This window comes from Micromys minutus (genome assembly GCF_963924665.1).
Source record: "Micromys minutus genome assembly, chromosome: 20".
Classification (NCBI taxonomy): domain Eukaryota; kingdom Metazoa; phylum Chordata; class Mammalia; order Rodentia; family Muridae; genus Micromys; species Micromys minutus.
Genome location: NC_137955.1, coordinates 26214144 through 26239444, shown reverse-complemented (window position 1 = coordinate 26239444; position 25301 = coordinate 26214144). Strand labels below are relative to the sequence as shown.

The 25301-nt window shown below is 36.4% G+C and overlaps 1 protein-coding gene across 2 annotated transcripts in view; it reads left to right on the top strand.

Moving 5' to 3' along the window:
- Positions 1–25301, top strand: part of SPEF2 (sperm flagellar 2) — a gene marked incomplete at both ends in the record, with an annotated part of 153734 nt that overhangs the window by 60742 nt on the left and 67691 nt on the right. The window contains 10 exons of one of the 2 annotated variants that reach the window (XM_080933724.1): positions 797–1016; positions 1637–1788; positions 3220–3277; positions 4462–4514; positions 6147–6250; positions 8926–9182; positions 17040–17151; positions 18148–18305; positions 19458–19610; positions 23275–23325. In XM_080933724.1, the coding sequence (XP_080789850.1) occupies positions 797–1016; positions 1637–1788; positions 3220–3277; positions 4462–4514; positions 6147–6250; positions 8926–9182; positions 17040–17151; positions 18148–18305; positions 19458–19610; positions 23275–23325 (1318 nt within the window). Of the gene's footprint in view, positions 1–796; positions 1017–1636; positions 1789–3219; positions 3278–4461; positions 4515–6146; positions 6251–8925; positions 9183–17039; positions 17152–18147; positions 18306–19457; positions 19619–23274; positions 23326–25301 lie in introns of those variants that run through there. The other variant, XM_080933725.1, reaches the window with a different exon arrangement.

Sequence of the window (25301 nt, the reverse complement as noted above, 5' to 3'; positions counted from 1 at the left end):
CAAAGAGTGGAGGCAATATTTAGAATGTAAATAAATAAAAATTTTATTAAATGAAAAAAATGAATCTACTAAACCATTAATGGCTCCTCTAACTTTAATACCAAGTTTTACTGTACATAGTAATTAATAATATTTAAGTTAGCTTTGAGCATGATGCTACTGTCCTTCCATTGATTTATGACATGGACAAATCTTCTTCCTCTTTTTCCAAAGCCATTAGCAAGTAGACTTCCATAATTTATGTTCCATAGATTTATTAATAAATATTACTTCATAGATTTGCTTTCCAATTTAATTTCTACATTTTGTCTATAATTTACTCCCTTTTGGTTTCTTGCAATTATTTTTAAATTATTTTATTTTTATTTTAATATTAAACTTATTTACCTTATGTGTTAATTTCAATAAAGGTGTTTTAAGTTAACTTAAATGCCATAATATAAATTAGATAATTTTTTCAGTTATTTCAAGATATCTACTTCTAAAACTAACCATTTTAAAGTTTCCTAATGTTTTGTATAGGAATTTTGTTTAATATTCTATAACATGAAGGTGGTATTGCTATTGATTTTCTGGAATATAATTAATTATAATACTAGTTACATTCTGTTCGCTACAACCTGGATTCACCTCTTTTGTACTTTTATTGAAAATAAATATAATACATTCCAACCACAGTTTTCCCTCCCTCGACTCCTCTGACAATGTCTCTTTTAGTATTTAATTGTCATTTATGCTCCAGTTCTGCTTTTCTAAGACATTTTTGTTTTGTTTTGTTTGGCTGTTATTTTTGCAGAACATGGTTGGAGAGTGGGCCATACCAGAGAATATGGCTAACAGTTCACCACCAACCAACAATAACATATTGGGTCATGTGCTTCTGAGATTAATTGAAAAATCTAGTCCATCTGAGGATCATGCTGCAGACACTGAATTGCCTTCATTTGCTGTGAAGGGTTGTTTACTGGGGAAGACACTCAGTGGAAAAACTACTGTTCTAAAGTCTCTACAAAATGGTAAGTTGCCTTAATTTCTCATTTTCGTGTTAGATTCTATTTATTCTGACCACGGCTACAAATGTCTATCACTATAAGAGTCAAACCAAAGGCTTTAGTTAGAGAAAATCTTTCATCAAATTTCTATGGTAGCAGAATTCTGTGACTGATTTTTTCCAAATGCAGAAAAGAGGAAGTAATCGGGATATGTTCAATCTTGTCAAAATTATGCTGAGTAATACAAACAAGAAGAGGTAGGTGATAACTTATGTGAAGTAGCTCAAAATTGACAAATCTATGCAGATAGAAAATGGTTCATGTGTTCTTAGACCATAGATAGGGGATACATGTGCCCGTGTAATAGGTGTGGATTTACTCTTGAGGTAATGCAACATTCCTGGAGCAGGGTTATCATGATGGTCATGTAGCTTGGTATATTTCTCAGTGCCACTGAGTTGTATACCCTTAAAACTAGCTAAAATGGTTTATTTCATGTACTGTGAATTTTACTACAAGAAAAAATAGCTTAATCCAAAAGGTAATGGTATGGAGACAGTAATATACTGTTGCATAGAACATAGAGACAATGGCATCAGTGCCCCGGGAGGCCAAGATACTTACAAGTTGTCTTTTGCATTTAGATTTCCCTATTCGTGTACTTTCTATTGATACTCTTGTTCAAGAGGCTATTCGGGCATTTAACGATGGAGAAAAAGGCATTAAGACACCACCAAAGCATGAAGATGATAAAGGAGATACTATAGTGGACCACAAAGAAGTGAGCAAAACTCAGGCAAGTGTGACTTCAGTTTTGCATAGCTGGTACACAGCAGCTATAGATCAGGATAGAATACCAAAGGTCATCTAAGGAAAGATGCAAAGAGGAAAATAGTTCCTGTTCTGTAGACCAAGAGGCGAGGGTATGTTTCTCCTATCCCTTCTCCATGAATTAATTTTCCTAGATGAAGTATTCTGAGTTGTGAGTTTATTTTGAACTCTGTGACAATAAAATGAAGGCATGACACAGAGGCTGGAGCTGCTAGGTGAATGGTGTTGGTAGAGGATTGGCGTGTGTGTGTGTGTGTGTGTGTGTGTGTGTGTGATCAGTTAGGAGATGGACCTACACTTGCACTGAGTTCACTGATTTCTAGACTGACATTCCATCACTAAGCATCAGGAAGTGATGAACAGTCAGCTTCCAAATATGTGGATAGAGAATCCATCTGGCCTTCCACAGTGGACTAGACAGGTGCTGGACCCCCACAGATTTAAGAGTAGCAGAGGACATGGTGCTGGTCTCCAGATTCACAGTATGAAGCTGTTTAAATGATATCCAGGAACCATATGACACACAGCTAGTTGGATCAATTTTGTCCATTGCCACAGTAGACCAATTGATCATATATCTTAGCTGTGCTGTGGGGTCAGAAGAAATACTCCAAGTAACATAAATTGGTCACATTTCCATTTTTAACATTTACATTGCAATTTATTCAATTCATTCTGGGGAGGGAAAAGAAGATTGTGTGACTTTATGAACCTTTGTGTGGTTCAGCTCTGCCGTGTTCTAGAGACAGTAGTAGAAACCCTACATATTGATTTGTTTTCTCAAGGCCAGAAGGCTTGTAGAATCCTACTTGTGATTGAACCTCAGATTTGAAGCCCACTTCTCATTCTCTCACCTCACGTTGTCTCTGTTATTGAACCAATTAACAGAGGCTTTACGCCCAATGATTTCCATTCACAGGACAAATATTAGTAAATCATAAGTTATGGAAATTTGTTTCATAGTGTAGTTCTTTCTGCTTTCACATTGTGGCAAGCTTTCAATTTGTTCAAGAGAGTAATGGATAATGCACATTTTCCTCTTAGTTACCCTTGGACTGACAGCTTAGGAGTATTCTTTTAAGATATTTTCTGTAAACTGTACAGTTTTCCTTTTATTTTTTAAATTTACAAAATAGAAATTTCTAGACTTAACAGAAATTGAAAGCTGTTTGAAATATTTCATCACAAGTAACTGTGCTTCTCTATAAATTCCATACTCACAAAATTGTACTTGCTTCCGAAAATAATTTAGGATAGAAATTTCTACCCAGTTTAATATTGTTAATGTGGATAAAGTAGTTTGCTCTTAAACACTGAATTATGGAAATGTAATGGAAGAATGGCAATATTGAACCCGTTTGATTGTTTGTTTGTTGGTCTATCTGTTTTGCCATAGGATACAAATGTGTTAACAGTTACGCCAGTTCCAGAAGATGCAGTACCCCCAAAAGAAGGTAAAACTATACAGCCAGTAATGTGTCAGAACAAGTCAGCCGTTACTCATACTGCAACATAATTATAATACAGACACAGTCAGAGTGTGTCAAACATGGTTTCAGGGGAAGCAGCTGTGAACAGTGGAGAATTACGTGCTTGTTTGTACGGTTATTGAGCATGTACAATGTAGCCATTGTCTGCACTTAACACTTGAGAATAAAGGTGAAATTACAGTCAGCATTTTTACCCTCTTCCTTAAATTGTTTAAAGCCCGCCTTGTGAAAGCAAGCAGGACAAGTATATTAGCTCGTTTCTTTATTTGTCGTTTGTTTTTGTATCTGTCTGTTTGCTTTTCATTTTCACACATGTAAGTGTGTATGTGTGAGCACCTAGCACCAGAGCTCTCCGCATAGAACAGCATCAGAGTCTGCTTTGCTCTGCTCAGGAGGACATTGGTTCCCTATTCATTAAACTATTTTGGCTTTTCCTCCCCTCACCACCCCCTTAATTGACAACAGCAATAGAGTTCTGCTTCCTAACACCTATGATAAGGTCTCTGCTTGGAATCCGGGTTCACTTCTTCAGATTATTTGTAGACTCACTTTCACTATTACATGGCACTTCCACATGTGTTAATGATGCTTTTCAATTCTCTCACATTCTGCTGTAAAGCTCAGACTCCTCTCTATGGTCATTGCTATCCTCTGTCAGCATAGAGAAACTCACAGATTTGCAATAACTGTATAACTCTTCCACGGTGGCTTTTTTTTTTCTTTCCTTTGAAAGTCACGCTCTGCTCATTTTTCCAGGTATTTCGTATCTTAATACATGATTTTAGTCTTTAAATATTAGTATCCTTTCATTATAAATCTATTCTGAAAACACTTTTCCATAGAATTTAACTGAGCCCATTCTGATTTCTAAATATTTCCAAAACATTTATCATCTATTAACTTCACAATCTAGGAACAACATAAATGCAGTGAATTAACATTTTAATGTTTTTTTGAGAAAGTTGGTTTGTTTACCAAATGGGGAACTATAATACTGTGGCCTGGAAGTGAATGTTTTATTTGCTGAGTATGTCAGACATGGAGAATAAGGTAATGCCCTTATTCCCCAACTAGAGAGGGCCAACCACAGGCATGCTTTGTAGATGTGAATGCTGGGACTCTGATCTTACTATTTTCCTTGTTACTAGGTGTCAAGAATAATGAATTTGAACAATTCATACCAAGTGACAGCTTTTTATCAGTAAGTATTATAATCTAACTTGTCTACTCATACATTAAAATGTACCCTAATTTGTATTCTTTGAATATGTATTCAAATATTATGAACTAAACAATGTTCTTCTTGATTTTAAATTATGCTTGATTAAAGAATGATTAGTAAGGTTTCCATCACATTAATTATATTCTCAGTATTTTTCTCTAATGCAGTAGAAACTACTATGCCATTTTACTAGTTTATAAATGTATACATATGATTTTTTAATTCACTTGGTTTTATTTCTAAAGGAAATTATTACTTTCAAAAACAGTATTGGTTAAATATAGAGGGAAGTAATGACAAAATTAATCATGTGTGCTTCATTTACCTTTTTATTATAATTGATTCTTTTATGCAGAATGTCATTATTCCAAACAAGCTTATCATTCAGCTTTTAGAACTGATTAAATACAAAAAACATTTTGGGCTTGCAACCAAATAATGAGTATGATGGATAAGTTATTGAGAGAGAAGTGAGTTTAGAAAAGCAGTAAGTAGAGAGTTAGAACTTTTACTGTGTTCATGTGAAATATGAATTTACAGAAAAGTTAGGTTTGCTTATGTAGTTACATTTGCAGTTCGGTGAAAGTCTCCTTATCTTTTCCTACACACCACGTTACATGGACATGTCAACAACCAAACTGACTGACTTCTCTGCTCTTATGGAGACCACATCCTTCTAAACATGGGCAGGTCATTGGCCATAAACACTCACAGATGAATTGAACAGCACGGTCAAAGATAATCAGGTTTAGGAAAATCTGAAGAGTAGAGTAAGAGCAGTATTGTGGAAGGAAGTATTCTGGTGTTAAATTAAGGTCTACTTTCTGGAGAAAGCAAGACTTAAGCAAACTCAAAGAGGTAAGAGAACTAGGTAACAGGATTTAGGAAGCCTCTCTGGAAATATGAGCAGGTACATAGTCACAGGGTGGGGCTGCATATACCCAAAATGTTTAACAAAGGTTGAGATCAGAGAGATGATGAAAGAAACAAGTCTGTTCTGTCAGAGGCTGAGAAGCAATTGTTATAACATTTGTCATAAGAATATGCTTGGGTTGAATAGTTTTGAGTAGCGCTAGATCCTCATCTGATATTAAGCACCCCAGTGACTGAGTAAAGACCAGGCTCTAGGGAAACCTACATCATGTGACAGCACATAACTTGTATAGAATTAACCCTCCTAGAAGTCATAATTATTAATTCTGGATAAAGCAAAAAAAAAAAAGTTAATTACTAGGGTGAACTAGTGATAGAAAAAGAAAGGCCAAATATCAAGGAAGAACAGAACTGAAAGTCTAGAGGCTGATCACCAAATGATGTTTAAGAGCTATATGGATATGTGCATTTCCAGAGGGCGTCTCTCATAGACATGAGTGATTGGAGCAGGTGCGTTCTCTTTGCAAGTGTGAGAGTATGGAATTTGGAGAATTTGGGGTGACAGAGCTCCTGAAAATTGGTAGGGATCCTCCTTGAATGCTTCCCTGACTCCAGAAGTGGGGTAAGTCCTCAGGATCTTCGTTAGCTAGCATGGCCATTGGCCGACCACTCAACACCTTTAATGGAATATTACTTTTCCATCAGTTCTCTCCTATCATTCTTCATTTGTTTTCACAGCTTAGCATGCGAGCTCAACTTGGTGCAAAATCAGAACTTATGCTTAGAAGAGGAAAGAGCATCCCAGACGTACTGATAATTAGCATCCTGGTAAATGCTATTAAGTATGTATTGCAGTTTTTTTTCTCAGACCTGTTTAATATATTCTTTTTTCCTGCACGTATAGATGTGTGTACTTAAGTAAGACCACAAACATGTGAGAGTGTGCATGTAATTGTGAGAGTGGGTCCAGAGGCCTAAGTTTGACATCTGGAATTGTCTCTTTTTCTTTCTCTTTTGAGTCCGAATCTCTCAGGAAAACCCTGAACTGAACATAAAAGCTAGTCTTCCCAGCCAATTCACTTGGATCTCTCTCGTATCCAATTTCTAAGGATGGAATTACAGTCGGGTCCCACACCCAGTGAGCATTTACTTGAGCTCTGAGAATCAGAACTTTATTCCTCATGTTTACATAGCAAGCACTTTGATTACTGAGTCATCTCCTTATCATATTTTATGTCTTATTTACCCAAGAAAGATGTATGAAGAATAACATAGAAATGAGATATAGGATAGATTTGCATACATATACTTTACTTCTCTGATTAGCTTTGACTTCCACCTGATATAAAGGAGGTCAGCCTTTAGGTACTGGGTGATTAGGTAATCCCAAGGGCAAGGTGTGAGAACAAAGATTCCAAGTGACTGAACATGGGCTTCTGCACTTTCTCGTGTTATGGATTGGGACAAGTGTGGAAATGGAGTCCAGGAATCCCAGGACAATGTGTGGTGGTCACAACATAGACAAAGCACATACTTGTAACACAAGGAGGGAATGTGACAGGGGACAAAGAAGAAAACTTCAAAGAACCTGTCATTATTTCCTCCCTTTTACTGAGAAAAGATTCTCCACAACCTTGCTTTCTTATACATGTATATTATAAGAGGCTAGTTGTCCTGTAGAAAAAGGAAATAATCTGTACAGAATAGGAAAAAAAAAAAAGAGTAAAAGGTTCTGTTGAAAAAATTGGAGAGGAAATGGAATTGCTTATGTGGTATGTGGGAAACATTAAGACCCAAGAGGAAGGAAAAGAGTTTATAGAATTTGTTTACTATCCATCTGGGATAAGCTCCTTCTTAATGTTGTCTTTAAGACTTCTTTAGATCTTTAAGGCTGCCTCACACTTACGTATATAGTAATTGTAACTGAAGGCTGCTACCCTCAGAGCTGGAAGGGTTTTTAGCCTCACATTTCTCAGAAATGGCTTAAAGTACACTTTACCACAGTGCTCTTTGTGCATTGAGCAAATGGATATGCAAAACATCAAGCAATTCTTCACATCGGTTTTAATAGATCTGGAGGGTCCCCAAAAATCACCATCCTCATACTCAACACCATTTCTATTTCCTCTACGACACCTCCAGAGGACTGTCCCTGGTTTACAATCTTTCAGTCTAGTCTAATGAGAAAAAGGAACATTAGATGTTGTAGTTACATAGCTGTGTCTGGGTGGTGATGTAACAAGAACCAGAGTCAGGCTCCTTGGCTCCCTGCTGTCTGCTGCCTCACTCTAGCATGGAATGAGCATGGCTCTAACCTCTGCCTCTGTCTGCTGTGGCGTCTGAGGCAGCAGGTCCCAGAAGAGGTCAAGTACTTAAGGGAATTCTCTCCTGTGACTTGAACAAAAGAATTAGCAAGTACAATCTGTGCAGAAGGTTCCTCTCTCTCTCTCTTTGGAAGGGTCAGAAAAGTGAAATGCAAGTGCCTTCTTCCTGCTCATGATAACCTACCTAGTGGAGAAGATAAAGGCAGCTGCCAGAAAGGAAGCTGGGAGCCATGGTGAAAATCATTAGACAGGAAGCCATTTGAAGTTCTATGCTTTTGACCAACTACTGAAATCTTTCTGAAATTTGTCCCCCCCCCACCCCATTCTTCCTGCCACATGATCAGAAGGATTTCAGGCAGTCAGCAAAAGGCTTAGAAACTTCTGGAAAGGTAAATCTGTTTTTTAATAATGAAAGGTAACAAAGCAATAAGTAAATTAATACCTTTAAAATATAAGGATTTTTCAGTTTTACATAATTTGAAGGTACTTGAGTCCTTTTTGTGGTGGTCCACACTTTTGATCCCAGCACTCAGGAGGCAGAGGCAGGCAGATGTCTGTGATTTTGAGATCAGCCTGGTCTGCAGAGTAAGTTCCAGGACAGCCGGGACTGTTACACAGAGAAACCCTGTCTTGAAAAAAAAAAAAACAAGAAAGAAAACAAAACCTAAAAGAATAACCTGAAAGATTTAATTCAAGACTATTTTGTTGATATGATGAAATTAGTAAAGACCCTAAGGAATGGGGAGAGTGAGGACATGTCCAAACTGATGACACCGGTGTTCAATGTGAACTACGACCTGTGTCGGATTTACTACACACATCTTTCTGCTCATCTTCAGTCCCCAGTGAGGTATAGATGAGGAGTTTGAGGAAGTACAGGCAACGAGCATAGGGTTTACAGTGCCGCATATATGTCCATCAGGGAGAGGACATCTGCCTGTGAGCATTAAAATTGTGAAAGGTTAGAAGTTTACAGTTAAGAGGATGAATTTGGAGGACGGCAGGAAGCCACAGACGGATTTTAAGCAAGAAAGCAATCAGAGCACATAAGAAACCCTCCTACTTTAGCTACAGAATAATATAATCTAGGCATTAGGGTGAATTACATAAAGAGAAGGCATTCACTGCAGCACTCACTAACCAGAGTCGCAGTGTCTATCAGCCTGCTAATGGATTGTGCTGTTTGAATTTAGGGAGATACCTGTGGACCAAAGCTGGGTTCTTGATGGATTTCCAATGACATTAAATCAAGCCACGCTCCTGGAGGAAGCACTTACAGGATACAAAACAAAATCCCTACAGTCAAAGAGGAAGAAAGCACAAATGCCCACCTTGGCCTTGGGCCCCACAACTTCCAACGAGGTCTCTTTTCTCCCATCTGCATTTGATTTTGTCATATTACTTGATATTTCAGATAACTCATCACTGGCTCGCATTAACGATATCGTAGGTAAGCAGAATGAATTAATTTTTAAATGTCACACTCTTTTCAGTAATCAAATGTGCTTTTAAGATTTGTGAGTTTTTTTTTTTTTAACCCCATGTCTTTCTTTTTTTGTGCTTTGAAGAGCAAGAGAATAGGAATCTGGGTGTGTAAGGAGATAGAATTTGGGAGGATTGGGAGAAGGGAAATGCATTGTCAAATGTATTATATTGAAAATGTTCGACCAGGACTCAGGATCTTCCCTAAGGAGGCCGAGCTCCCAGATCAGCCACACTGGTCCTTTCCACCTGGACCAAAGGCAAGCCTGAGGCTCAGGCCCTGGGAGATCTGGCCCACCTCTAAGCATTCCACTGCTTTTTTCCCAGCAGACTGTCAGCTGTCCATGTCAGGGTTTCCTATAAGACTTGTACACACAGAGAAGCAATTGTAGCAATCTGGTACCTAAATGATGTTGATAAGACTGCACCATCTATATTGTAAGTTAGGATTTGGCAGCATTCCTTCTTAGATTATGTATTAACTTTAAGGAGGCCAGAAACAGTGGCTGTAACTATTCATATGGTAAGGTTGAATACTATTGCCAAAACTCATGATGTATTTGACTTTTCTTATCATCAGAGTGGAAATATTATTTTATCCTAAAGATTAAATACTTATCAGGATGAAAGTGTATGTTCTTAAGCCTTAATTTTTCATCATGTCATTTCTCTTGACAGTACTTGAAAAACTTAATTCATTGCATTTTTGTTGATATGCTTTAAATTTTATTTTCCATGTTTCTTTTTCTTCCTGACGTTTCATTTTATTGCTAGTTTTAAACTCAAAAACTAAATAATTCTCTCACTTTAGCCTTCCTGAAATCAGAGATCCCAGGCCAAATGTACTTTATTAATTACAGCTCATTTCCCTAGCATATGCAATGGAAAAGAATAGGGCATTACCATGGCTATTCAAAGACTTTGGGTTTAAATATGTAAGATTATTGTAGTGTGTAATAAATGCCAGGACGGCTTGTGGAAGGCTCTGAAATGAATGGAAGATGCCTGGGCATATTCTCAGGAGAGACCTGCATGGTTTCTCCTAGGAGCTTTGAGATGACTGATGAATTGTAACTTTTTCTTGGCTATAAGTTAGAGGAAGTGGTTAGCAATTCATATTTCATCTGTTTGTAGTCAGCCTTGTGAATTTTCCTCAACTGAAATATAGTGTCCACACTGTCAAAGAGATCACTGCAAATATTTTTTTTCTATAGGTAGTAACTAGTCTCTTCTATTCATCTGTGAATATTAATATCTCTCTCTCCATTGCCAGTTGCTTATAATGGTGTGCACTTTCTGACTGTCACACCTTGACAGTTATCTTATGAACTGACGGAGTGAATGATTTCTGAAGCACAGTTCATTTCATGAGTTCTTTGTTACAGATTTATTCTTAGAATACATGTTGTACTAAATAATAATATTAATTATTCTTTTGTTACATCTCTCACCACTAGCAAAACATTTGGAATGAGATCTAGCTAGGATAGTGGTGGAGAAGTCATAAAACACTTGACCTGCTGTGTGCCTTTACATCCTGTGCTATTATTTACACATTTAGAGGTGAGGATTTTAAGCATGGTTATTTAACTGCTTCGAGCTCACACTCTTCCTGTTAGATTGTATCCAATCTCTAATGATTCTGACATTTCATTTTTATTTTTTACTTAAGTAAACTGGCAGTGGCTGAAATTGGTTGAAAATATTGCCAATCTATTACCATCTGACAGAAAAAGCAGATTATGTATATCATGGTCAATATGATTCAAAAGCACATGTAGCAAGTTTCTATAAAGTCCACATAGAGACCTTTGAGTATGATCTTATGACCCTACAAACCTAATAAGGTTTGGCCACTTCCATGGGGCTCAGTGGGAAACAAACTGTTTTGTGTTTCAGAAATACAAAAGAATTTGTTTCCAAGATATTTTCAAAAAATCCAATTTGAGTTCTTACAATTTTCTGTCAAAAAATTGGTGATGAGCAACACACATTTGTTAAACCTGATGTTAGCCAACTAGCTACATTTTCTAGATTCTTGATTTAAAGTCAGGATTAAAAGTATTCTTCTCTATCCCAGAAAGAAGTTCTACTTTTTCAAAATATATGCACATAGATATATTCTTCTTATTGCTCCACTGTCCTAAGTGATCTTAAATATGGCTTTATTTCTACCAGGTATGCACAGTACATTTCTGAGCTAAAAGTTAATTTTTAAAGATGCTAGTATAATGCCTTCTAGACCACTAAAGAGATTGTGAAATTGCTAATCTTATGGTAAAACTTGATCATGCAAAGAATGATCAAAACTTTTTTATATTCTAGCATTTAAAGTACATTTTTATATCTCTGTTTTTGCTTTTTTGAGAATGTCTAAGGCTGATATGTGTTGATCTGGATCCTGAATATTTAAAGTTTATTAATTTGTTACTTTATATGCTTGTGTATAATTTCCTATTTGGAGATCTAATTCAATAAAGAGCATAACATTTAAAGGGAGCTCAAAGTCTAGAATAACACTGATGAAACTGAACTCCCATTCTCAGACATTAATAAACTGCATAATCTAGTTGCTTCATTTGATATATTGCGAATATAAAAACAACCCAATAAGTAACAGGAGCCCTGTAAGCTGTATTCTTCCTATACATTTTATAGAAAAATATGCTGATGTAAGGATGGAAACATGGACATTTTTGACATTTTTGGTGACCTCATTGGATGGCGGAGGTAGGGGATGGGTTGCCGATTGTTGAGACCTGAAAGAGAAGCTAGGAAGCAGGGAAGGAAAATGAAGATAAATGTCTAGAATTGCTTTTCTGGAAAGGGGGAGAACATAGGTTCAGAATATTTTAAATTTGTTTTTAGGACCTGTTCTCTTTTTCCTTTTTGCTCCTTCTGTCTTACAAAGAAGGGCATGGAGTTAACCCCTTTTTTTCTTGGTAATTAGTTTTGAAAATAAGATTGTGTTTTTGTTGTGGTGATGGTTGCTCATTTATTAATTTAAAGAAATGATAAGATGATTACATTCTGAACTTGCTATAATATAACTGGAACTCACCTGGAAAGAGAATCTCAGTGAGGGACTGTCTGTTTAAGATTGGCCTTTGGATATGTCTGTGGAGTGTTATTTTAATTTCTTTAAATGATGTTAAAAACAAAACCCAGCCCATTGTGAGAATCACGTTTCCCTAAGTATCATCCTTGGGCTGTTTACGAACAGAGAAAACAAACTAAGCATTATGCATGTGTGCATTCATTTGTCTGGGGTCATAATGACAGCATGGCTGGCTAAATTGGGTTCCTGCATGACCTGCCCACAGTAATGGACAATAACCTGTAACTGGGAGTGAAGACCTTTCTCCTTTAAGTTGCTTTTTGTCAAAGGATTTTGTCAAACTATAGAAGTGAAAGCAGGACAGATGAGAACAACCTTGGCTGTTACTGTAGGACAGAGAAAGTTGGTAGAAAGCAAAAGAAGTTGAAGTGTCCACACTTTTTTCTATTACCTGTTCTGTAGGAGTGGTGATTACTGCATCCTGAGAGCATTCAAGGCACCTTTATTGACTCGAATGCTATTAATGTACTTCTCAGTGTTTCTTCTCTCTGAGTAATTCTCATTCCTTTTAATCTAATCCCAGGCATTCTTTCTTGGATTTGGATATTGCAAATTTTATAACCCAAAACAAAATAAACAATAACAAAACAAAACAAACAAACCTACCATTTCATTTTGTTTTCTTATTGATGTAGATAGGGAGAAACCGATTACTACAGTTCTGAGGCCCTTCATTTTCTTGACTGCTGTTAAATCACATCCCAATCTTGTTTTGCTTTAATTCTAATCCCTTTTAGTGTAGCTCAAGGCTTCTTTATTTGTCATTTTGTGTTTATTCCAAGTTTATGAGTACATTGTGTTTTGGATGAAACTCAGTGAGAACTGTTAAAATTTTTTTCCTATCAATTATTTTTTATTTCTCATGGTCAATTTCTTTGTGTTTATTCTAAAGGTAATTCATGATGCAGATGTCAGCATAATTATTTCACACTATGATAGTATGGTATTAGTAAATAGTCTCATGTATATTTTACTTCAAGCTCACCCTATTTTACTCTTAATTCTTCCCAGTGCTGAATTTCACTTTCCAAGTTTGTTATTCATGACAACATATTCTTTATAATCTATATCTTTTCATCAAGCTTTAGGCAGAGAGGATTCTGAAACAAAGGGTTTACTGATGTATCTACATAGTCCAGCCTGTAATGACAAACTGATCAATCCTGAGACATATTTTCTGAAATATTTATGTCATGAGCAGATAATTGCTGGAAAAATATTACCTTGTGTCTGATTCTTGGTTATTTGTCTCAAAAATCAGAATATGCTGTCATTTTGGTGGCCCAACTTCAACAGTGAAAGGAATATGAAGTGCTTTGTCTTTTTTTGTTCTTGTTGTTGTTAATTTTGTTTAAGTGTTTTAAATTCATTTATTATTCAGTCTGTCTGTCTGTCTGTCTCTCTCTCTCTCTCTCTCTCTCTCTCTCTCTCTCTTTCTCTCTGTCTCTGTGTGTGTGTCTAATATTTTTGTTTGTTTAATTTATTTTAAAATTTTTATTATTTGATAATTATATGTGTACATACATACATACATACATACATACATACATACATACATTTCGACTCAACTCTCCCAGGTTCCACCCAAGCACATTGCCTTCCTAATTGGTTGTCTGGTTTTTTTGTTGTTTTGTTTTGTTTTTTTGTCTGTCTGTTTGTTTTATTAACCCATACATCTAATTAGTGCTGGTCACATACGTATTACTGTAGGGCTATGCAGTAGCACACAGACCACTAAGTACTGTCCACATCCCCCGAAAACAGTGATTCTCATTCTATCAGAAGCTACTAGCTTCCAATGAACAGGGGTTTGCCCTAGCCAGCTTCATCTCCTTCCATACTAAAATTTTGCTTGGCATGATCTTGTGATCCTTATATAGGTAACCACAGCTGCTATGAGCTCATGGGTGCAGTACTCATATTATATCCTAAAGATAAGATTTTACAACATTCATCCCCATCCTCCAATACTTTCATTCTTTCCACTAACTCTTGGTTCCTTTAGCCTTGTTCTATGTGTATGAGTAGTTAATAATGTCTCACTCAAAACAGATAACTTAGAGTTGCTTGTTCTTGCAACTTGCAATGAGTCTCTGACCATTGCAAAAAGAACTTCTCTGACCATGTATGAGAGCATCCTAGAGCAATGTGTATCAACATAAATACTTGGAAAACAGTTTGACAACATGGCCATTTAGTTGAATAACAGTAGTAAGTGCCCCTATAGCATCTGTGAACTTTCTAGCAATGAGATTTTGATTGGGTATACAGTAGTAATCACAGACTTTATCCTGTGGAGCAGGCTTCACATCTATTATAAATCAATTGCTTAACACATAACAGTCAAGCCCTCTATTGCAGCCGCAGTCATCTCTTTTCTGACTTTAAATTTCCTTCAAAACTTACTACCGTGTGGCCTCTCAAGTTGCCTTGGGTATCTGTTTTACCTCCCCAAATTTCTTCTTTACCAGCAATCCCCATGATAACCTATTAATAAAGAAGCTTCATAAAATATATAAATGCATTATTAAAAATATTTAAATGAAGTCACCATGTAATGGGGGGGTGGCAGTATTTTAAGTAGACATCTTATGCCACCAAGTAAAATTGACCTCCAGGCAGGAATGGGTTATGTCTTGTTGAGTAATTGATTCACACAATACCATATATGTACTCCAAATGTCATATGGTATTGCCAAGAACATTGGTTATCATCAAGAACCTGATAGTAAGGCCATTATTGCTGAACATATTTATATGCACATGGGAAAATAAAGCTGTTGCCCAACAAGAAGCTTCATGCTTACTGACTACCAATCATGAGGCTTGAAGAAACTTTGCACAATGACAAAGGAGAAAAGTAGGTATCAATAACACCCAGCTGGAAACCCCTATGACCTACAAAGACCTGCCTACAATCCATATTGGTGTAATAGTTTACAAACATTATAGAAGTGACCAATCACTTTTTAAAAGTTAAATCTAGGTACCACTCCATGAGATGGAACCCATACCTGACACTTCTTAAATAGTCAAGAACTGAAGACTAGATAGATCAATAGCATTAGAGGAAAACCTACTTCTAAGGCTTCTAAAGGAACATAGCAATAGAATTACCATTAACAATCCATTGCTATACCTATAGGTCAAGGCATCACTCGATCCGTGTAAGAGAAGCTGCTCCTTACAGTAGATGGGAGCTGACAAAGAGACTGATGGTTGAGCAATGCACAGAGAGTCAGAGACTTTGAACCACTCATCCCAAAACATGTGCCTTTATCAATCAGCTCCTCTAAAGGCTCAGGGATCTATGTGGAAGAGGAAACAAAGATTTTAAGGACTAGAGGTGGTAGATGACTACAAAGAAACAACATTATCCAGACAGAACAGAACTGAAACACATATGAACTCACTGAGACTGTGGTGACATGACATAGGCCTAGACGAGTGAAGACAAGGCAAGACTGGCCCATGGAGGAGAAGCAAATGCACAAGTCCATCCCTAGCCAATAAGCTATTTGTAAGCGATACCTGCTTGGATAGGGAAAATCAGTTTTTTTTCCGATGGAGATGTGTTCTGATAAATATTTTTAAAAGGCTTCACAACTGGTTCCTGGGCATACTACTCCATGTTGACCTTGGCTCTCCCTGAACTGGGCAGGTGGCTAGCCTTGGCTCTCCCTTACCTGGGCAGTTGGCTAGCCTTGGCTCTCCCTGACCTGGGCAGTTGGCTATCCTTGGCTCTCCCTGACCTGGGCAGTTGGCTAGCCTTGGCTCTCTCTGACCTGGGCAGTTGGCTAGCTGTTCCAGCGTGGTACCTTGTCATGCTGCTTTCACTCATAATCCCCTTGGTGGGTTGTTACCACGCCAGGCATACACATCCCAATTCCATGGCAGACTTGGTGTATCCTGCCACCACACCTTCTCTTGAACTCAATTAAGTCACTACATGGAATAACCTCTGATCCAACTGGTATGACATAATTTTCCCATCTAGACAACATGAAATCCTGTACGTACCCATCCCTTAAAAAATGTCATAACAACCTGTATCTATGTGCAGAGAAGAATTTTAACATTTGCTGCCATGTTGCTCATAGCTGCTTCTCCTTGCTCTGACTCCTTCTCCTCTTTCTAAAACTCTGTTTCTGCCCACTCTTCCTTCTTGTCCAATGGCAGGCCTTGCTTTATCCCGTACCTGTCTTCCTGCATTAAGGCATCATCTTCAGAGAGGCACTATGCATATAAACCACACTCAGTGTAAAGCTCCATACACATGGACGTCATTTTGGTTGTTGTTGTTGTGGTTGTGATGGTTTTTGGTGGTGGTAGTAGTGGTGGCAAGTGTGTGTGTATGTGTGTGTACTTTTGTGAATGCATCCTTGTCCATTTGCTTGATAGTTTTTGTCTTACTGCCTGTTTGTTTGTCTTGACCTATATTTTGTTTATTTTGTTTTTGAGAAAGAACAATAAGTTGGTTAGGTAGAGATGTGGTGGAGAATTTGTGAAGAGGTGGGGAACAAAAAGAACATATCACACACACACACACACACACACACACACACACACACACACACACTGAAGCAATTATGGACAAAAATATGGCTATTTCTACCAGAAATCTTGCATAAGTATGTTTTGGGAGTAAGTAGCAACTTTATTTTTTGTTGTTGTTGTTTGTCTAATTAAGTAATTTTTGTACCATAGCTAAAGAAATCTCACATGAAAGTTCTCATGAAAATGTTGACGACCATCAAGGAACTTCTATAAGCCAAGATAAGAGTAAGGACCGGAACTTAAGAGACCACATACAGCACAGGTACGTTTACAACTTTGTGCCCTTGATATTTCTTGTCCTTCGAAGAGGCAACAATTAGTGACTTTGGAAAGATAAGATCTAAAAAGTAAATAAAAAATAAAAATAAGGAAAAGAGAGACTCATTCCCTACCACAAAATCTTTTACAGGTAAATCAAAAGTATGTTTTTGCAGTGTGTGAACTATTATGTGAAAACTTTTATATTTGGAGCCACAGTTGTCCTGGGAAAATAAGCCAATCAGAAAATACTTATAAGCTATTTCCTTAGAATTCAGCAAACACTTAGAAAATACCAGCTAAAATCATAGAATTTCAAACAGTTACAAGTCGGACTGAAAAGGTTTATTGTAGCTCTTCTTGTTTACTAAAATAAAGCTACTTGGCTTTCCCTAAATTGTGTATAACATTCCTTTGGAAATTAAAATTTAGGCAAAATTAGGCAATTTTACGAAAACCTGAGAGTTCTAAAAATAAGAAATGAGCAGGATGCGCAACTTGAGCTACCTAAAAAAAAAAAAGCCATCATTCAATAATAACTTTTAATAAGGCTAACTAGCCCATGCCACCTCTTCTTACCCAAAGAACTCTGCACTTTGTATCTCTAAGAAAGAAATATTGTATCACCCTAGCACTGGAGAAGTCAGAAGAGCCCTCAGACTGAGTCTGCAGTTACTGCGGATATTATCTTTGATCTTCAAACTGAGTTTTGAGCATAACCCAGACATTTGCCAAATGCTTAGCATTTTCAAACCTTTACACTCATACTTCTAAAATTCAAAAACTTATCCCTTGATGCCATCAGAAAAGTTCTTTAGATTTAGTATCATTCCATCACGTACAGATTTCATAAAAGTTATTTTGGGGGGCTAAATGCCATTGCAAGGCTACTTCTTCATCATGAATTATCAAATAAATCTTCTAGATATCATATTTAATGTCTTTTTACTCAAACATTTTAAGAGCTTTCACACATTCATACAATGCTTTTATATTGCAGAATTGTTGGCTTCTTGGACAACTGGCCATTGTTGGAAGAGTGGTTTACAGAGCCAAGAAACATTCTGAAAAAAGTCAATGCAGAAATAGATGAAGAACTCTTATGTCAAAAAGTAAAAGAGATTTTTGCTACTGAAGCAGTAAATAAAAAGGTCAAAGGTAATTATATGTAGATGTGTTTGCAAACATATTAAGTCATTAAGAGTAACATACATTGTATCTTGATAATATTCATCCTTTCCTCCATCTTCTCACTGATCTGCCCTGCATTTCATACCAACCCAACTTTGTGTCACCAACTATTTTTCTTTTCTTTCTTTTTTCTTTTCTCTATTTTTCTCTTTCTCTCTTCTTTTCCCTTTTCTACTTCTTCCTTCCTTCCTTTCTTCCTTCCTTTCTTTCTTTCTTTCTTTCTTTATTTATATATTTCTTTCTTTCTTTTTGGTGCTTTGAGGCAAGTTTTCTCTGTGTAGGCCTGGCTGTTTTGGAACCAACTCTGTAGATCAGGGTGGCTTTGAACTCACAGAGATACACCTGCTTTTGCTTCACAAGTGTTGAGATTAATAGAATCAGCCACTGCCACCTGGCACATTTTTATTTTAACTCACTAAATCCAGTTAGCAGCTGTCTATATATTTGGAAGTATGTGGTCACCCATTCAAGTATGTTAGACTAACAATAGCTTTACTGTTTACTTCCAAAATCCCGTATCTCATATCACATTGCTTGAGCCTTTCATTTACATGTGCATTTGTTTGTTTTCATTTTGTGAGATACCAGGATGATGTGAAAGAAACTGTGTAAGACAGAATGGCTTTCAACTTCCTGTGATCCTCCTGACTCAGCCTCCTAAGAAATGAGATTTTAGGCTTCACTGCCTGACACACAATTGCTCTTTTTTGTGCACTTCTAACTTTGATGTTCTGGATCATTTGAATTAATCCTTTGTCTTTCAATTCTTATATTTTCTTTGACATTTGAACCTAGTCCTCAGGTTTTTTTTGTTATCTAATAACACATCCATACATATGTACATACACATACACACATCATCATCATCATCATCACCCTCATCTCATACCATTACCATAACTGTAACTATGAGGCAAAAGAATAAAGAAGACCCCAAGATACAAATGAATGTTAGGGAGAGTAAGTATATTTGCTGCTAGCTTTTTACTGCAAAACAAGTATATAGAAGTAATTTGACTAATAAGTATAATTCCATAATAATTTTGATATTTGTTAGTTGGGATAAAAGACTAGGCACCTGGAGTTCCTAATGAAGGTTTGTTTTTTATCATCCTGAAGTTGAAAAGAAACTAGAAGAAAAGGAAGCTGAGAAAAAGGCAGCAGCTTCCCTGGCTGAGCTTCCTACTACAGCCCCTCCCCTTTCTCCTGAAGCAGAAAAAGACAAGGAGCTTCATCAGGCAAAGGCTTCTGGGAAAGGAAAGACACAATCAGGTGACTGACAGTGACTTGTAATCCTGTTTGTCAGTTTCTTGTTGGCACTTAGAAAAGAATGATAAATTAGAATGGCCGGCTACTTTTCTCCATTCAGACGGTGGAGCCTTCAATCGTGTGAAACAAATATCTATGTCCAGAAGTGGAAGTACTCTTTTTACTTTATTTTTTTATGATATTGCAGATTCTGTCAGGGTCTCTCACAGACAGAGAATACGTTCTACCACTGAGCTACATTCCTTCTGAATTCAAGGAAAAGCCCTCCAACTGAGCAAAATGCTTGTTTAAAAAGCTCAGTGTCTTACCTGTTCCACAGGGGGTATGGAGACACCTCAGTCAGACCAGCTGCTTAGAAACTTCGATAGGAAGAAGAAGGTTGTAGAATGACACGAAGTGTTTTAGGGCGTACAGAGGGGACAGCTGTTTAGCAACATTAGTTAAACACGTTTAATTATGTATTGCCAGAAACATTCAGCTAGATGACGATGGACTGGAAACAGATGGGGCCAGGGATGTGGCTTAGTGGGTAAAGGTGCTTAGCCAGAGCCTAAGTTGCATCCTCAAGACTCATGCAGTGCAAAAAACAAAAAAGAACCATGTTTCAAAAGTTACTCTGTAACTCCACATACTTAACATGGCATGCGTGTGCACATGCATACACACACACACACACACACATACACACAAACACACACACACATACAATCACCTTAGCAAATGCAGCCTTGTAGAAAATACATTTTAGATTCAATTTGTTCTAGATCCTTAGCCTCTGGGGACTATGAATTTAACATTAGGTGACAGAAAAAGATCATGACAAAATATACATGTTTAAGCATCATGCTAGTGATATTTGTAAGACACAAATGTCAGTTTGACCTGAGACATAGCTTTTTCACAAGTGCTTAGGTATTTAGCTGTCTATCTCATTGCCTATTCTTGGTATATCATAACTATCTCTAACAACAGTTTCACTGCACGAAGACTTGACATGATTCTGTAATTCTTCACAAAATTAAGTGTAATTATAGTAAGGAAAAAATTCGAGACAAAGCAAAGAACTTTGTTTCACACCATTGAAGTAATTTTAAGTGACAATGGTAACACATTTAAAGATCATTGTGCTTCAACTGGGTTTAACTAAATACAGAATATATAAATGTGAAAATGCTTTGAGCATAAGACAGTGGAATACAAAAGCTTATAATATATACAATACATCTTCCTGTAAGCTCACTAGGAATTAGAATATACAATCTGAAAGTAGAAAGAGTCAAACTTTTAAAATGTGATTTAGACTTGGAAGGCATTTTTCACATGCTGGAGAATTACCCACCATGGTCTTTTGAGCTTGCTTATAATCAGAATATCAGTGTAACTGCTCCTATCTCACTCAGTACTAACCTCTAGCCTTTCTCATTCTGACAGGATTTAAATATTTAAGTTGCTAGGGTATTTATTTTCTATTTTAAAGCTGTAACTTTGAATAGTGTACACTAAAGGAATAATAAATCTACTTTGGCTTCACTGACTTACTGCGCCTGTCTCTTTCTTTTTTAACAGTGGTAAAGCTAGTCCCTGATCTTATAGCCACATACCATGATTCATTTCCACTTGCTGAGTTACATCCAAGCACATAACAGAACTGGTGGGAAATCTTAGTGCCCACAGTCATTGCAAGGCAGAATGGTAGAGAGAGCCACCCATCAGCTCAGATAAAAAAGTTCGCCAAAGCAAGTTAGAGCTGTTTCTTTACCATTTCAAAGAGAAAGTTAACATGAAAATAACAGTCATTCTTTTAAAGAAGAGCCAAACACTAGCTTGAAAATTGGTTGGAGGAGGTATAGTGCATTGAACCTTAGCAAATTTTATCCAAGTACAATTCTAGAACACAGGTCTCCATTTTATATAAGTTTCAACCCTCTTTAGGATTCAACTGAAAAACCTTCACATTTGTCTTCCATTGAAAGGCCTATTTAATTCTGAGCTAAAATTCTCAGTATTAAATAATAATAAAAATAATAATAATAATAATAATAATAATAAATACCATGATACTATTTAAGGGGGGTTGTCTTTATTTGTTTATTTGTTTGTAGGATAAGCACGGTCCTGCAAACGTGTAAGCCCAGCATTTGCTAGAGATAAAAGGCACATAAGGAGTTTAAGGCCAACCTTGTCTATATATTCTCTATCTCTTTCACCCCCTCCTCAACCCCCCCCCCAACACACACCCTCACACACCTTAGATTTCAGAACATATTTTTTGGAGCTAATTTTTAAAATGGGTCAGAGTACATGTTATTTCCAACAGAAATAGTTTTCTGCAAAACCTTATAAATCCAGTGTCTTATTTAGTTTGTGTCTGACATCTTGTTCTAATGGACAAAAGTGCTTACATATCTTACTACCCAGAATATTTTTATCATAAAATTTTCTAATTATTATGCTACAAAACAACCGATTCCAACATCCATATATATATGAAATTTTTGTCAAACATGTGTATGTTTAAAAGTCCTTCTAGGTGAAAGGTTGTAAGGATGAGCCTCTGTGTCACTGACTTGTTTATTTCTAAGGAATCTCGACAGTCAGACAAGAAATATTCAAATGCAAGTAACACGAATTTATGTCATTTTTAACTGTCATTTCTAAGTGTACACACAGAGATTAGAGGAGATTAGGTCTCTGCATGATAATATTTAAACTCTCATACTTGTTCATATCCTAAGATCAAGAGAAATAAATAACCGAGCATTTTGTCCACTAATACAGCATGTCGTAGTGAGGTTTTTTTTTCCCCTTTAAGGACCTATTCCTTACTCAGTATTTAAGAAACATAGTATTAACCTACAGATTGCCCATTTTTCTAGTTTCCCTCTTTCTGCGATTTACTTTTAACTAGGTTCTAGGAAACGTGAGATAAATATGCCCAAATGATTCTTTGTATTGTAAACTAGAGTCCGTGCAACTGGAAATACAGGAGCCACTAGACAAGACAGTGCATGGCCAGAAACAAACAAACTAACTAACTAACAAAGAAACAGAAACTAAGGATGTATCATATCAGAACAATGTGGTTATTTACATCTTTCTCACGGTGCTTCCTTTTTATTTGTGACCCCCGATGATATTATTATCATTATCATTTTTATTATGATGTGTACGCATGGTATGTAAGTGGGGGGTGGTTATCTCCCCCCACCTCTATGCAGATTCTCAGTGTTGAACTTGGATTATCAAGCTCAGATCACCGTGGGGCAGGTGACTTCAGATGATTAGTCATCTTTCTTTGAGAGTTCTATAAATGAAGGTCATTTTGTCACAATAAGTTTAAATAAAGCATGTGCTTCAAATGGACTAGCAATTTACCTTTAGGAACCCTATCATCCCTTTAAAGATTATGAATAAATCCATTGCTAAATATCACTCTTAAAGTAATATTAAATTTTGGGGCATAGAGACATAGAATAGAACCGTGAGCATTTAATCGTAATTAATTCATTACGATTAAATGTAGAGTCTGTCTTCAGATTGACCTCAACTCACAGGGGAAAAAAAGTAATTCATTTGATGCAGTTCACAAATATATTTGATTGCTTAGAGAATGTACGGACTATTGGAATAAGTCATCAATGATATTTGTATGTTGAATTTTGTTTAGAAACCCAGCATGGTAAGCAAGAATCTCAACCTGAAGGAAAAGGAAAGAAAGGTGAGACTGTATTCAAAGGAAAGGTATCGCAGATAAAGTCAGCTATTGTTACATGCATTCCTGTGTCTTTTCACCAGATCCATGAGAAAAGATAGCCATAAAGCCATAAAGATAGCAAGATTTATATACCATGACACTTTGTGGGGGGGGGCATTATAAATCATTAGTTCATTCTAAAGAAAAAAACTCAGACTCCAAAGCAATGGCAAATAATAATAGTAGTAGTAGTAGTAGTAGTAGTAGTAGTAGTAGTAGTAGTAGTAATAATAATAATAAGTGATACTTTCAAAGGATAATGAAATGATTGCCTAACAGGCAGAGTACCTGTTAATCGTGGATATTATATGTGTTGTCCAGAGTTAAGCTTTACTCCCATAAAACCTCTGTGGTTTTTTTGAACTCATATTAAATTGTTTTCACTAACAAGCACTTGGGGCATAACGTTCCTGTCATTCCTCACAACATAACACAGAAGCAGAACTCAAACTTGATGTTGTACCACTAACGGCCAGCTATTAGAGTTTCTGAAATGCAAGGATGTAATTTCCTTACTCAATAGCTCATATATGTGATGTTAAGTGAGAAATTTCACTAGATATCAAGGGGCATGCAAAGTCACCACTACTTCCTGAGTGGTTATATAGTGTGAATTCCCTTTCATTAGCTTATCTTGGCTGTTTTAAGTCTAGAGCAACAGCAGCACCTGAGTCTCAGAACTTATTATGCAAAGGCTGGGACTATCATGACTGCCTTCTTATTCTTCTGGTTTTTGAACTTAAGTTTTAGGTTGCATTATTATCAGATTTGACTTTTATTTATATTCATCTATTTTATCTATTTATTTAGTATAAGGCAAATATTATTTTTGAAATACCTAATGAAAAACATTCAGGCTGTAAAACATGTTACCTAGATTTGTGTTGTTACTATAGCAAAAACAAAAAATAATTAAAGATTGAACTGTAATGAATACATGTACTTGACTTATTTCCAGATAGGTTCCCAGGGTTGTCTTGTGTTGTATACTTTTACTTAAATATCCGTCATAAATTGCCAATTCAGTCTTAGTCTAAAGGTAGGTAGTGATAGTCACAAAATATTCTAAATGTTATGCACATCTTGATATATAGTTCAACACTACACACAGAGAGACATACAGTTTTTAACAGTCATGATTATTTGTGTATGTGTGTATATATTTCTTAATATTTAAAATTAATACCATTGGCACCGAAACAATCATTTATCTCACAGGTCATTCCATTACAATAATATTTAAATCATATCTTAAAAATGTTGTGTGTGTGTGTGATTTGAGCGAAAATGAACATGATTTCTAGAGCACTACTGTCAAAGGCAATCATGCTATGATCATGTGACATTGTAGACTTACATAAGTAGATGTAATCAGTGAATCAATGCTGAGATACTGTTTTAATTGAAATTCTAACTGCTGTAATTTATACTCAGCTCTGAATTGTTTACCACCAGAGAAATTTCCCATCTCATATTACTTACCTTTTGCATTTTAATTGTTTCCCAAACTAAACTCAAATGAAAGATCTTTATATGCACACACAAAAAAAGATATTAAGTACACATGGAGATGCTTGCTACCAAAGAATAAATTAGATGTAATGGAATGCAGACTGTGAGAGCACCCTTAATTAGAAACATGTAGACACTGAAAAAGCCAGAAGCAACCAGGAAAGATCAACAATTAAAATATATGCGCTCACTAGTTCTGTTTAATTAATGTAAAGGATTTCTTTTCTTTCTTTTTTTTTAAGCTTTTAGTTTTCTAGCTTATGAGGTTACATGATATCTTAAAAGGCACATATTAGGGGCTAATGAGATTGCATTTCCTTCTGAGGACCATGGTGCCATTCCCAGCACCACTGTGGAGACTTACAACCATCCGTAACTCTGGTTTCAGGAAATCTTCTGTCCTTTTCTGTTCTCTACAAGGATATAGT